The 15,085-nt window shown below is 43.6% G+C and overlaps 2 protein-coding genes across 2 annotated transcripts in view; one reads left to right on the plus strand and one right to left on the minus strand.

The window, feature by feature from the left end:
- The window catches only part of LRRC36 (leucine rich repeat containing 36), a 54,349-nt gene extending 50,629 nt beyond the window's left edge, over positions 1-3,720 (minus strand). Inside the window, exons 1-2 of the mRNA XM_027846052.1 lie at positions 3,651-3,720; positions 1,669-1,796 (exon numbers count right to left, since the gene is read on the minus strand). Of these exons, the coding sequence (XP_027701853.1) occupies positions 1,669-1,796; positions 3,651-3,720 (198 nt within the window). The remainder of the gene's footprint in view (positions 1-1,668; positions 1,797-3,650) is intronic.
- Positions 3,721-6,248: 2,528 nt separating this feature from the next.
- Positions 6,249-15,085, plus strand: part of KCTD19 (potassium channel tetramerization domain containing 19) — a 41,296-nt gene continuing 32,459 nt past the window's right edge. The window contains 2 exon segments of the mRNA XM_027847762.1: positions 6,249-6,537; positions 11,486-11,583. Of these exon segments, the coding sequence (XP_027703563.1) occupies positions 6,249-6,537; positions 11,486-11,583 (387 nt within the window).

A 15,085-nucleotide genomic window follows, 5' to 3' on the forward strand; every position in this document is an offset into this window, starting at 1 on the left:
AAGTATGATTGATTGCAAAGCAAACAAGAGCAATGTTTATTTTTTTCATTTATTTTACCTAGGAAAGGAAAACATCCATAGAGTTCAAATCCAGCCAGCCAACTCCACGATAAATTGCAGAAGGGGAAACCCTAAGCCAACAATTTTCTGAAACCAATGGAGCAACAAGATTCCTGCTAGAAAACTAAAGTTTTTCTTTTCAGAAGACATCCAGGGAAGATTTCCTTGGATAGGAACCAAGAGGAGGATAGAAAATTAAGCCAGTAAGTTTCAGAGCGACTGGATCCTGCCTAGGCTTTGTATTAGGGATTAACAGGGAGACATACTAAGGATACAGCCTGGAAGTCATTTAGATCTCTGATCTAGATTATGGTTTGTCCAGATAAGCAAGTATCTCATGAAATATCAAGCTGAGAAAACAATCTGAAACCTTTAGTTTGTCTGGAGAGTATCTGGAAAAGCGCGGAGAAAAGACTTTTTGCAGTGGGAATATGAGGAAAGAAGGCCACCTTTTGTATGGCATTTGGGACCCAAGGGAAAACACAAATTCTGTATGCGTCTGTTTAGAGAACCCTTGTGCATGTTAGCTAATCCTTTCTCCCTTTGCTCTGCCCAGGCCTGCTCTTTTCTGCTTTCATGCCCAGGCTCTTTTCTACACTGCCAAGTCTGGAAAAGTACCCTTGCCTTCCAGCCCATCACCTCTTCCTCTTTCAAACGCTCCTAGAAATTCGCCTTTTGCAGGGAACCTTCAGGCTTCACATACACTTTCCTCTAATTAGGAAGAGACACTAATAAAAGTAAAATGCCAGTGAATCTAAGACTGAATAGATCTCAACTATCTAATTTTGTCCAAAAGGCAAAAGCGAAAGGCTGTATCTTCGCTATCCCTCATTTCCTCTCAAAAACACTTCTAAAAATATAGTTGATGCACAATATTTGCTATGTTTACCTCACTGGCTACAGAATATCACAGAAACAGATTCTCAGAGTTGCACAGGACCTTAGAGGTCTGATTTCAAACCTCATCAAGAATCTTCTCCAAACTCTTCAGTGATTATCCATCCTCCATTTGAATACTTCCAATGATGAGGAAGGTATAGCCTCATGAAGCAGCTCATTCTACTTTTGGACATCTCTAATTATTAGGAAGCTCTTTCCTATATGAGTTTAAATCTGCCTCTCTGCAACTTCCTGTGAATGTACTTATTTCTGTCCTCTGGCACCAGACGGAATACATCTAAAGTCTCTAAACCTTCTTCCATATGCTAGACTTTTAAATATTTGAAGACAACCATCAGGTCTCTCCCTGTCTTTTCTGCCTTATGAAGCTAGATATAGAGTGCTGCGCCTGGAGTGAGGAAGACCTGAGTTCAAATTTGGCCTTAGATAGACTAGCTATGTGACCCTGGGCAAGTCATTTAACCTATTTGCCTCAGTTTTCTCAAGTGTAAAATATGGAGAATAGTACCTACCTTGCAGGGTTGTTGTGCAGACAAGAAATAATATTTGTAGTAAAGCCCCTACATAGCACACTAACTGTGGCATATAGAAGGTGCTATATAAGCACATTTCCTTCCCTCCTTGTTTTCTCAAGGCTAAATATTCCCAGTTGTTGCAACCAATTCTTCTACAGCATGGTCTACAGTCCTCTCCTCACATGGAACTTACCTGTAGACTAGAGATTAAATTTCTTGATAGATCTAAGGATCGGAGATTTTTAAAATTTTTGAAGGTCTCACCAATGGAATGGATTTTTCCTACATAAGATCCCTGCAATGAAAGAGACTCCACCAATTCTGAAAAGAGATCATTAGCAAATGTATTATGTTCTTTCTCAGTAAGTGTTTAGATGAATAACAGTTAGTGAAAATGGACCTTCCTTCCTCCCTCTGCCCCTTGTAATAGTTTTGAGTGTTCCCTGAAAGTCTCAGGGAAGGAAGCTTGGGGTAATGCAGCAGTTATCAAAATGTTGTAGGAGGACCTCTGGGAGTCCCTGAGACAATATCATGGTGTCTGTGAGGCCAAATCTATTTTCATAATAATACTAAGTTATGGTTGGACTATGAAAATATTTCTCCCCTTTCCAACTCCATATCTGGATTTTCTTCATATACTTCAAAACAATATAAATTAACATATTGAATGCAGAAGCAGATATGAGAATCTAGCTGTCTACTATTAAGCTAGACATCAAAGACACTTGCAAAAATATGCAAAACAATACCAGTCTTCTCATTTTTTTGTTTCAAAAACGCTATTTTTCAAAAAAGTTTATCATGTAATGTATTATTGCTATTTTAAAATAATTTTTAACCTTATCAGTTTTAATTTCTAATATGGCAATTATTGAGAGATATAATTCACATAATAAAAGCTCTTTGAAATCCCCAATAACTTTTAAGAATGGAGAGGAGTACTCAGACCCAAATGTTTGAGAAATGCTGCTGTAATGGAAAGAGTACTTATATTTGGAGTCAGAGAGTTCGAATTCCAGCTTTTTTGCTTACTATGTAACTTTTAGCAAATAATTTCCTCTCTTGGGCTTCAATTTCCCCATCTGCAAAATGAAGGGATTGGACTAAATATCTTTGAGGTCCAATAGAGAGAGGCCCACCAAACCCAATGACTATTTGAAAACAGCATCAAAAGATCATGTCGAATTTTTCAAAAATTTTTGAATCAACAAAATCTAATTGATTTCATTTTTTAAAAAGCACACAGCATTTTAGGAATGTCTTACAAAATCAAACCAATAATAATGTCATCTTTCAGAAAAAGGCAAGATACTTATTCCTAGTTTTTTTGGGGGGAGGGGAATAATGTAAAGTGATTCAGGGTCCCTAAATTATAAAGTATCATACATCAAGGAGACCTGGATTTGAAACCTGTCTGCTGCTACTTATTACAATCTTCGCAGGCCCCTTCACTTTTTTGAGCCTTAGATCCCTCATCCATAAAATGAGGAGGATGGACGAGGTCCCTTCCAACTCTAAATTCTATGATCCTATGATCCCTAAGACAATATATTTCTAAAGCAAACATATGCTCAATGTAGCAGTGTAAACTCAAGAAAGAACAAGGAAAGAAACGTGATTGGCTACTGATAACTTTCTATTTTCCAAGCACTTTACCCCACCAAAGAGAGACACTGTGGTCAATATCCCCGCATTTGACAAATGAGGAAAACCGGAAGTAAAGAGGAGTTTAAGACCGTCGGCATTTTAATTTACACCTCACCCCAAACAGTGGGCTCGGTGCTAGCTCCGAGGGCGCAGATTCCCTCCAGGTGCAGCTCCTCCGGCAGCAGCCTGGCCCTTCTTCGACGGAAAGAACACAATCGGAAGCTTCAAACCCCAATGTCCCCCGAAGGCAGAGGAGCAGTGGGTCTTGAAGTGGGGAGCGGCACTCTCAGGCCCTGACATGAGGCTAGAAAACCAACAGCCCCCCCCCCCCCCCACGGCCCTGGGCCCTAAAAGGGCCCCTGAAACTCAAACTAGAGAGACGATAAAGCAGACACCCAAGTGCCTCCTCCTCCCTTCCGGGCCTCCATGACTGTGGCCCTGCAGGCCCCGTCTGAACTCTACCCCCTCCCGGGGCTGTCGCCGTTTCCCCGATCCCCTCCCTCCCTCCCGGCGCCCCCGGGGCCGCACCCGGCTCCTCCTGGGTCAGCGCCCCCATGCGGCGGAGCACCTCCTCGTCCAGGTTCCACTGCTCCGCCATTCCAGTCCAGTGCCGCCGGCCCGGCCCGGCTGACGAGGCCGGGGAGACAGCCTGGGGGATACCGGGAAACCGGAGAGCCGACCCCCCGCCCCGCGAACCCTTCCCCCCCACCCCGATGCCCGGCTCCTGCGCCCCCTCCCCCTCCCGACACCCCGCCTCTGGCCCCGCCCCCTTACCTGACAGCCCCTGTGTGCCCTCGAGTCCGCTCCTCTCCCCAGTCTGCGTCACGCCGGGGGCCCTCCCCCTCCCTGTGCGCCCTTCGAGCCCCCGGCCCCGATTCCACCCTCCCTGCTCTCTGGAGCCGCCCCTCCCCTGCGCCCCAGAGTCTGAGAGCCCGCGCCGCCCTCCCCCAGCCCCTCATCTAACACCTTTGTCCTGGACTACCCGACCTCTGCCCCTCCCGGCCCCAATCCAGGCCTGTACTCGGGTCCCTCCCCCAACTGCCCCATGAGCCCCTCGGCAGCGAGGTTTACCCGCTGCCCCTCCTAACTCCCTCCCCATTCTCCCAGCATCATGCCCCCGCAGAGACCAGCACTGGCTGCTCTTCTCAGCCAGTGAGTCTCTGCGTCTGGCGCCCCCTTGCGGGGCTCTCTTCTACCCTCCCGCTCTTGCTCATCACCTCGTGCACCTTCCCAGGTCAGCACGTGCTGCTCTCCTCTAACCCCCCCCCCCCCCCCCCCGCCGCCATCACCTCAGTGCACCCTCCCGGGCCTGCACGCGCTGCTCTCCGCTAGCTCCACTCTCTCACCCGCCCCCATCTTGCTCACCTGCCACCACCAGCCGACCCCTCCCCCGTCCCCACCCCCACCCCGCAAGTTCCGCGCGCTCTCTTGGGCCGTTACTCGCAGGCAGCCCCTCGCCCAGAGGCCGCCGTGACCATGGTATGGAGCCAGCCCTGGCGGGGGGCGCCCCATGACTGGAAGATCAGTGTGGAGAAAGCCCCGACCCTCCGGGGTGGGGAGCATCTCCGTGAGGGCAGAACCCACGAAGGGGCAGCGCGGCCTGGGGAGGAGAGTTTATGAGGAAGGGGCGCCCTGGTGGGATGAGTGGGAGGAGCGGTCTCGCGTCCCCAGGCCTCAGTTTCCCGGTCTGGCCCCAGTTGCAGCTCACACTGATGGCCTGCCTCCCTTGTCGCGGGCACTGCATGCCGGGCGTTGGGGTGGGCAACACAGAACCCCGCATCCTTGCTGCCCCCAGTCGCCCCAAGGACCCGTTTGTAAGGGACCCTCGTGGCCCTTGGGCGGAAGGAGGAAGGCAATGAGGAGCACGACCCCGAATCCCCCCTCCAGTGTCCGGGTGGCACCTTCCATGCCACCCCCGGGAACGGCCCCTGCTGGTCCTTTCAGGACAGGGAGGGGAAGAACGTTCTTAGCGTCCCTGACATCTTGGGCTGCCACTGGGGCTGATCGGCCTCTGCTGCCCCTGGAAGCAGAGGGACGGCTTAGATCACCAGAAGACCCAGACAGCATGCCCCAGGCTCCTGAGTCCGGGATTAAACAGGCCCCTTGAAAAACTCAGATCTTACTTCTAACCATCCACTTCAGCGGGTGGGCTTATCATTGTTGGGGCAGGGGGCGGTGTTGGGCAAGATCTGTCCAACATTTCAATAATACGAGGAACTCCTACCAATGCGCTTATTCTGCAGTTGCTGTCCAGAGCATTGAGCTGTTAAATTGCTCGCTTTTTAAAATAGGTTGACAACATAATTTCCTCACAGCCCTGTGAGGTAGGTAAGGCAGATATAAACTAACCATTCCCATTTTACACATGAAAAAAAAAAATGAGATTCAGAGACTTGCCTGTGATCTCACAGGAAGTGTCAGGATCAGGAACTTCAAGTCCAGGACTCTTCCCACTGCATCATACTGTGAGGGGAATAGCCCCAGATTCCCTTTGGCCCATATTATCCGGAGAGATTTCCTAAGCCCCTGAAAGAAAAGTGACAAGTTTGAGCTATTAGTCTTTTTTTTTTTTTTTTCTTGGTGAGGCAGTTGGGGTTAAGTGACTTGTCCAGGGTCACACAGCTTATAAGTGTTGTGTCTGAGGCCGAATTTGGAGCTATTAGTCTTGATGCGAAGACTTGGAGAAGTCCACTTTTCCTCTTTCAAGCCCTTGCCTTCCTAGTTCACCACCTTATTCTACATGTGTGGTCCGTTTTGTGTTTTTAATTGAAGATTTGTTACAGAACACATTTGTGTTTGTAGATATCCTGTTTTTCTGTCTTGTTTCTATGTTTCATCAGTTTAAGCTTAAAAAAGGAGAAAGTAGGTTAGATAGGAAATTCAACTATGAATAGATGAGCTTATGTTTTTAGTGGTGAGGTTTATTAGACTTAATGGGCTCATCACTACAAACCTTAGTGTTCTTTGGTTGACATTAATAACCACCAAGGGGATTGAAAGAGCTCAGAACAAACAATGAACTCATTTCTTTGTAGATAGGATCTCCAAAGAGCCTTGCATTTATTTAATATATTTGAGTGCTCCAGGTCATAAATCTCTTCATTTTCCATTTAGGAGGAACCTGGGATGTCTCATGAATCAGCAGAGGATTTGTTTCATTTTAATGTAGGGGGTTGGCACTTTTCAGTTCCTAGAAGCAAGCTTGCTCAGTTCCCAGACTCCCTCCTGTGGAAGGAGGCATCTGCCTTGACACCCTCAGAAAGCCAACGGCTATTCATCGACAGAGATGGATTCACATTTCGGCATGTACATTATTACCTCCATACCTCCAAACTCTCCTTTTCCAGTTGTGCAGAATTAAATTTGCTATATGAGCAAGCATTGGGTTTGCAGCTGATACCTTTATTACAGGTAAGTCCATTCAGACATCATCATTCAACATGTGGGTTTCCATCTAGATGTGTTTATGTGTATTATTTTTACATAGGATAGTAATGATTTGACATGTCTTAATGGGAAATTGTGATGAATGATTCATTACATAAAACTAATGTAGAAGATGTAGGAATTTTTTTTTAACAAGTTTTTTGACCATCTGACTTTGTTCCATGCCTACAGTCAGTAAAGGCCCCAGGACAGGCAGGCATTATCTCTCATCCATCCTAATATCTCAGAAGGCACTGATGACTCAGTCAAATGTTATAGTAGGCTTTTTCCTGAAACTGAAATTGAATGTTTTTTTAAAGAAATGAAAAGTTTGGGGTTAGTAAGACTCACTAACACACATGTTAAATTAAGTGCCTTGAACAGAGAAGGAACTTAATTTTTATTGAAGTAATTGGATCATGGACACAACTGGCATTTTTTTCCTTGATATTTGTGCTGAGAATTCACCAATTTTCCCCAACAAGCCCTCTCCACCCCTATGGTCCTCCTCCAAGGTTTTATTAGACTCTAGAGGGGACCAAGGATTTTCAAAGGCTATGCTGGAAAAGTCAAACTTCTGTTATATCTGACCAAGCTAGAAAGCCCTCAGCTGTGCCCGAAGCCTCAGTCATCCAAGAATCAGACTAAATAGGTTGGAAAGGCTTACTACTAGGTTGATCACAGGGAAGTGGAATTTTATTTTACTTTATTTTTGCTATAGCAACTCATAAAGACTGTTTACTTGGGAAATGAAGATGATATGAAACCAAAAGATAATAATAATCTTTTTAAAAAAAAAAAGACACTGAGGCATAGAGGGATTACAAACTACTTTGGTGACTGGCAGTGTCCATACTGATGAAATCACAGGTCTTTGAAGTATTGAAGTTAAGTCCTCTAACAAAATATCCACTAATACCAGGAAGACCACAAAAAACCAGAAGCTTTGCTTTGTTTTTACTCTGTGGATCTGAGAGGAGATATATTGTTTTCATAGAGTAGAGTTGTGGCAAGAAAATTAGATTGAGAATCAGAAGACCCACATGTGACCTTGGATAAGTCATTTGACTTCCCTGGGCTTCTTTTTCCTTATGTAAAATGAGAGGGTTGGTTAATATCGGAGGTCCTTAACCTTTTTATGTCATGCACCCCTTGGGCAACCTAGTCTGGTGAAGCCTGTGGGCCTCTTATCATAAGAATGTTATTAAATGTATAAAACACAATACATGGGATTACAAAGGCAGCCAATTATACTGAAATACAGATGTCATAATATTTTTTAAAAAACAAGATCACGGACCCCATGGACCTTGTGTTAGATAATCTGTGAGCTCTGTTCCACTTATGGTAAGATGTAATTCTGTGATCTAGTTATATACTACAAAACATCAGAGAATGCTGCATTCCTTTCTATTCTTTATTGAAATTTAATAAACATTGAGTTCCTTCCACAGTACGTGTAATACCCTTTAAAATAATAAGGGGGCATCATGCATAGTACAAGAGAAAGAGTGCTAGATTTGGAGAATCTGAGTTCAAATTCTGCCTCTGCCCCTTATTACCTGTGTGGCTTTGGTCAAGTCACAAGTCATCTAGGCCTCAATGTCCTCATTTGCAAAATGGGGGGTTGGATAAGATGATCTCTAAAAGTTTCTTCCAGTTCTAAACTTAGTGTGCAGAGTCAGGATGGCAGATGAGAAGAAGCATGTTTCCATTTTACCCAACTTACCTCCTCTGCAACAACTTAGAAAATGTTGTAGAACAAATTCTGATTGGGAAAGCCAAGCGAAAGTCATAGTCATTTTTCCAGCCCAGGGCAGCTTCGGAAGACAGAGAAATCTGTGAACACTGGGTGGGAGCTGGGCAGGAGCACAGTGAGGTAGCAGCATTGGGGATGGAACCTCCATTCCAGCATCCAGAAAATGGAGTCAAGACAGAGCACTAGGGCAGGAAGCAACAAGGCAGGAAGCTCTCAGGGAATCCCTGAGCTAGGATTCAGGAAGTGGCGCCATCTTTTGCCCATTACCCAATTCCAGGTCATAGATCCAAGGTGGAGAAGAGAGGTCATGAGTGAGCACAGGGCTTAGCTGAACACTAAGCAAGAAATAATTTCCAGAAACTTAGCTGTGTGACTGAGCCCAAGAGCAGAGAGGCGACTCAGTTCTAACCTTTAGCCCCGCACATAAGCCTTCAGTACAATGACTAGAGCAGAAGACTAAGACCAAACCAGCAGTTCATTCACTCTGAATCTGCAAAACTTACCAGCGGGCTAATAGTGAGTGAGTCCTCTACCAGTCTACCAAAATTCAACTATACACAAGCCAATAGCCCCAACTTGCAGAGCTCAGACCAGGAAGGCAGAAAACAGATCTTTCCCCAGGTCATGCCACTTTAGAAGAACCAAAAAACGTACAGGCCCCCAGCCTGAGCTGTGACAGCAGCAGAAGAACGTAGAAGGATAGACGCTTAGGCCAAATATCCCCACCCCTCCAGGAGTGAGCAGATCCCAACACTAAAGTCCAAAGTCAAGAAATAGGCTGGAAGAATGAGCAAACAAAAAAAATCCAACCATAAAGAGTTACTATGATGACAGGAAAGCTCAAGACTTAAACACAGAAGAAGAAATGACTTGAAAACATCTATAAGCAAAGCCTCAAAGAAAAATACAGATTGAACAAAAGCCCAACAAAGATAACCAGAAGAATTAAAGAAGGAACTAAAAAATAATTTCAAAAATTAAGCGAAAGCTATGAAAGAAAAATATGAAAAGAGAATGAACAACTTGGTAAAAGAGGTAGAAAACCTCACTAAAGAGAATAACCCTTTGAAAATTAGAATTGGCCAAATGGAAGCCAATGACTCCAAAGACAACAACAAAATAATAAAACAGAGTCAAAAGACTGAAAAAATAGAAGAAAATGTGAAATATAGGAAAAACAACTGACCTGGAAAACTGATCAAGGAGAGATATTTTAAGAATCATTGGACTACCTGAAACACATGAACAAGAACAAAAAGAGCCTAGACATCATATTTCAAGAAATTATAAAAGAAAACTGCCCAAATATCTTAGAACTAGAGGGCAAAGTAAAAATTGAAAGAATCCACTGATCACATCTATGAAACCTTATGAAAATTCTTAGGAATATTATAGGCAAAATCCAGACTTCCCAGGTCAAGGAGAAAATATTGCAAGCAACCAGAAAAAAAGAATTCAAGTGCTGAAGAGTCACAGTTAGGATCACACAAGATGTAACAGGCACCACCTTAAAGAAAAGGAGGACTCAGAATTGTATATTCCAGTTCTAAATCTATAATCCCATTATTCTGTAAGATGTGGTCCCTGTCATCATTTGATTATAGTCTTGTAGAGAAGAAAAAAACATTCACAGATAGAGACAGTGTGGTATAGTAGAAAGAGTACTGAATTTGGAGTCAGAGGACTGTGTTCAAATCTTGGCCTCAGATTTACTAAGTGACCTTACTAGAAGCATGATCCTTTGACCTGTGGCTCAAAGTCAATTTGCATATTAGTAGAGATAGATTGCTTAGTGTTTCTTCCTACATGAAGGGCAGAGTTGGCAAGAACTTGGAAGAAGAGAGATCCTGGTCCTCAAGTTTTTAGCTTTAAGATAGAAGACACAGAGTTTCAGATTATTTTTAGGTCCTAAAGGGAGATGAAGACTCTAAGAAGCTGACATATAGAGGAACCAAGCACTTCAGTCATTTGGGTGAGGTCTGATATCTGGATCCCAATGGGTATATGCTCATCTCTGAAACTTCTCTGATTTCTGTTTGCTATCAGCTTGGATATCCAAGCTTGGATAAGCTTGGATAAATGAGTTTATTTGCTATTTGCCACATATGTTCTTTGTGGAACTGGCATTTGGTGGAAATAGAGTCAAACCTTGAATATATGTAGCTTGAGGCACTTCTTCCCTCTTAAAGAATAATGATCAGCAGCTCAGCTTTAACCTAAAAAATATTTCCCATAGACTTAACAATATTAAGAGGGGCAGATAAATGTAAGCCTTTCTCTGAGAAAAGCAGGCCATCTTCTGGCCTTGTTCTTCTGATTCTCCTCCTGGTATCAATCAAAGTCTCCCTTGTGAAATGGTAGGTAGAAGAGACTCTCTATTTTAAGAACAATGAATTTCCCTCAAATTCAGCAGATAACGATGAAGATGTGATTTTACTTGTGTCTAGTTACAGAAGTTCCCTTCCCCTCATTGGCTACTGCAGGCTAAAATCTTCCATCTTTCAGGCTCATTTCATTCTTTAAACCAAGAAAAGGATCCCAGTTTGTTTGTCAGGATATATTGTAAGCATGTCAAATCAAGAGTGTCTGCAATGTAGAGAAATCTTTCAGAGAGCCACGTAGAATGAAGGGAAGGGTAGAAGCTAGATTGTAAATGCCTTTAGAATAGAGACTGTGACTTTTTGCATTCCCCATAGCACCTACCACAGTAAGGGCATCCAACACATATTTGCTGATTTAATTTTATTTTGAATCCCATAAAACCCACATATCTTTCCTCATCCCCTCATCCCTCTGTGAGAGGCACTCAGTTCAAACCTCATTTCCAAGTCTAGCTTTAGCTTTCTAGATATCACTCCTGCCATAGCATTTACTAACTACTAACTATTTGCCAGGCACTGTGCTAAGAGTTAGTGATAGAGAGAAAGGCAAAAACAGAAGCTTGTGTTCTTATGGAGGAGACAACATCAAATAACTTGGTACAAACAAGATATATACAGAGTAGGTGGAAGGTAATCTGAAAAGAAAAGGAATTTGTAGCTGGGAGTCCCAGGGAAGGCTTTCTGTAGAAAGTAGGATTTGAGCTGAATCTGGAAGAACTCCAGGGAAACCAAAGGGCAGAAGTGAGGGATAAGAGCATTCCAGGCATGGAAGAGATAGGTAGTACAAAGACATGGAGACAGGAAATGAAGTTTCCTGCCAGAGAAACAGCCAGTAGGCCAGTGTAGCCACGTCATAGGATATGTGGAAAGGAGGAAGTGGGAGAAGACTGGGAAGGTAGGAAGAATCCAGCTTATGAAGAGCTGTAGTGCCACACCTAGTTTGTATTTGATCCCAGAGGTAGCAGGCAGCAACCAGAGATCATTGATCAGGATGGCAACACAATCAGACCTCCACTGTAGAAAAATCACCTTGGCAGCCAAATTGAAAATGGGTTGGAGCAGGGGAATCTTGAGGAAAGGAGACCAATTAGAAGGCTATTGCAGTGTTCCAGGAGAAGAGTGGTGAGGAACTGTGCAGGCAGAGAGACAGGAAGTGTATCCGAGATATTTTGTGAAGGAACAAATGGCAGGATTTGGATTGGATTGGATGTGGGGGGAGCGAGAATGAGGAGTTGAGGATGTCCCGGAGGTGGTGAGCCAAGATGACTGAGAGAATGGTAGTGCCCTCCACAGTAATAGGGAAGTTAAGAAGAGGGATTTTAGGGTAGGAGGAGGAGAAGATATGAGTTCTGTTTCAAATACATTGAATTTAAAATGCGTATGACTATCCAGTTCAAGATGCTGAAAAGGCAATTGGTGATACAAGACTATAGCTCAGGAGAGAGAACAGAAGCTGGATATAGAGATCTGAGAATCATCCACATAGAGATGATAATTGAATTCAGAGAGCTATAGCTCTAAAGAGAAGAGAGGCCAGAATAGTGTGGGAGATTCCCACACTTAGTGGAAATGACCTGGATGAAGACCTCTCAAAGGAGACTGAGAAGGAGTGGTCAAAAAGGCAGGAGGAGAACCAGGAAAGGGCACTAGAGAGGAGAGAGGATCCAGAAGGAGAAGATGACCACCAGCATCAAATGTTACAAAAGTTTAAAAGGATGAGGACTGCTAAAGGGCTGTTAGATTCAGCAATTAAGAGGTCATTTGTAATTTTGGAAAGAGCTATTTCAATTAAGGTTGCAACCAGATTGCAAAGGGTTTAGAAGCAAGCGAGAAGAGAGCAAGTAGAGACATCAAGAGTGAGAGTTTAACCATGAAGAAGAGAGATGTAGAGTTAGTGTTAGGAGATTTTGTTTGTGTGCTTGTTTGTTTAAGAATGGGGGAGACATGGACATGTTTGTAGGCTGCAAGAAGAAACCAGTAGATAAAGAGACATCAAAGATAGGAGTGAAAAAGAGTGGGGGTAATTGTGAGAGCAATCTGCCCAGAAGTGAGGATGGGAAGAAGGGGAAAAGACTTTGTAAATGGGGAGGCAGCCTTGGAGGTGGGAAAACCGACACTGTCTGTGTGACTTTGGGAAAGTCACTTAACTTCTCAGTTCCCCAGGCAAGTCTCCAAGGCCAGAGACTGCAGGGCAAGTGCCAAACTGCATTAGCAGAAGGCATCTCCACTCTCATTGTTCCCAATACTAAGGAAATCACAGCCAAAGTTAAAAAAAATCTTAAAGATGTATGTGTATAGGTATATATGTTATTACTGTCATTGGGCATTTAGCATCTATTTTCTCTGAGTTCATAAGGCTAAGAAAAACTTTAAAAAATAAAAGAAGATTTTGGCATATCATGTGTAAACTACAATTTAGACACTCAAGTACTCTCTATTGTAATCCCAACATTTCCTAAAATTGAGTGTATTCATGGAAAATATTCCATAGGTACTTCTTCTCTATCTGCAATTGGATCTCTCGGCATCACTTCTCCAAAAGACATTCGGGACCATCAGTGTGACATGATGAAAATAGTACTGGATTTGGACCTGGGTTTGAATGCTGGTTTTGCTACTTTGTGCCTATGTGACTTTGGGCAAGTCATTTCTCTCTGGGCCTGAACATTGACTACTAAAACTGCCTAAAAAACAGCCTTGGCCTTCAACTAAGAGTCCTAGCAGAGGGACTCCTTTTTGTGTCATCTTATGAAATCCACAGGGAATGTGTGTTTATAGCACACAGAGCTTATATTTCCTTTCTGGCTGCCTCCTGAAGAGTGCCAAGCTTGGAATCTGTGACTGCTGCATTTGCGAGCAAGCAATCCACAATCAGCCAGCTGCCCAAATACTCCTGCTTTCCATGTGCTCATTGGAGCTGCTTCTAGTGTTTATCACAAATGATGCCAGTATGAGAAAAAGATGAGCAGCAATCTCTCATCCTTCATGGCATTGGAACAGAGTACTATCCCCTTCTCAGAAATGAAGCAGCCTGATGGGGTGCCAAGAGCAGTGGATTTGAAATCTGAGGAGTTGGCTCTGCTGCCTCATTTTCTCTATAAAATGAAGGGGTGGGATTAAATAACTTCTAAAGTCCCTCACAACTCCTATCATGACTTACGCTCTCATTCTGTTACTCACTGCTGTGATTTACTGCTCACTGTGATTTTGGATCAGTAATTTTCCTTCTCTAGGTTTTGATTCTTTCATCTGTAAAATAAGAAACTGATTTCAAAGGTCCTTTCCCTCTCTATGCCACAATTTCCTCATCTGTAAAATGAGATAATTTCAAGGTCCTTTCTAGCTCTAAATCCAATAAGGTCGGATGAATAAAGCTATAGCAAGTCTTTTTTCCCCTGTGGCATAACTTGCTTATGAATGTTGATAAATTCATAACTATTCAAGATAATGACTTGGCCTGCTGGAATCATAAAGGATGATTGTGCTCTGCACTACCTGGTAAGTCCTCAAGCTAACATTCAGCCACACCAATCCAAATCTACATTTGCTGATGGAATTCTCCCTCTAACAGTTTTAAAGAGTCCACCCTGAACATACACACAAATCCTGTTAGTTCTGAGCATAGCTAAAATTCCATGCCTTTGATTGGCACAGCCCAACAGACAAGGACTGAAATGTGTTTTTTATTTTAAATATGGCATGGTAACCAAGCATCCTTTACTTGGAGGATACAGCCCAGAACAAATGTGGCAGCATAATGGGGGGTGTGGGGAAAGAATATTGGATTTAGAGTCAGAAAACCTAGGTTCAAATCCCAGCTCTTCCACCTGTGCGATTTTGAAGAAATCACTTCATGTCTATGGGCCTCCATTTCTTCATCAGTATGTAGCACCTCCTCTACACTACCTCCCCATCTCATTCTTGAATTTGAAAGTTGACTCCCTGAGAGGGTGCCTATTCTCACAGGTTTTGAAGGGGTCACTTGTGATCTTCACTCCTAAAACCATAGCTCATAAGGCCCACCAGTGAGATTTCCTTTAACAGCTAGCCAGACACAATTAGCTCAAAGCTACAACAGTAGCTACCAAGTATTCTCAGGTTTATACATAAACTGGGACACATTCTCCCACAAATATACACTCATGTGAGAAGAGTAGAGTACAATAGCATGTATGTAGAGAGCACATGTGGCCAAGGCAGCTCCCAACCAAACTCTTTCCTCATGGAGTCCACACTCCATTCTCTATTGGGTACGCCATCTCTGTTGGACTCCCTGGATCTGTTTCTTTTTTCAGCTCAACTCTGCCTGGACCAATTATTTCTTGAAGTCATAGCTCTCTTCTCTGTTGCCAGAGAGCTGCTTCCTGACTTGGATGTCGCTCGTCTTTGTGTCCATG

The sequence above is a fragment of the Vombatus ursinus genome, unplaced genomic scaffold, assembly GCF_900497805.2.
Source record: "Vombatus ursinus unplaced genomic scaffold, bare-nosed wombat genome assembly UNPS02005286.1, whole genome shotgun sequence".
In the NCBI taxonomy this organism is placed as follows: domain Eukaryota; kingdom Metazoa; phylum Chordata; class Mammalia; order Diprotodontia; family Vombatidae; genus Vombatus; species Vombatus ursinus.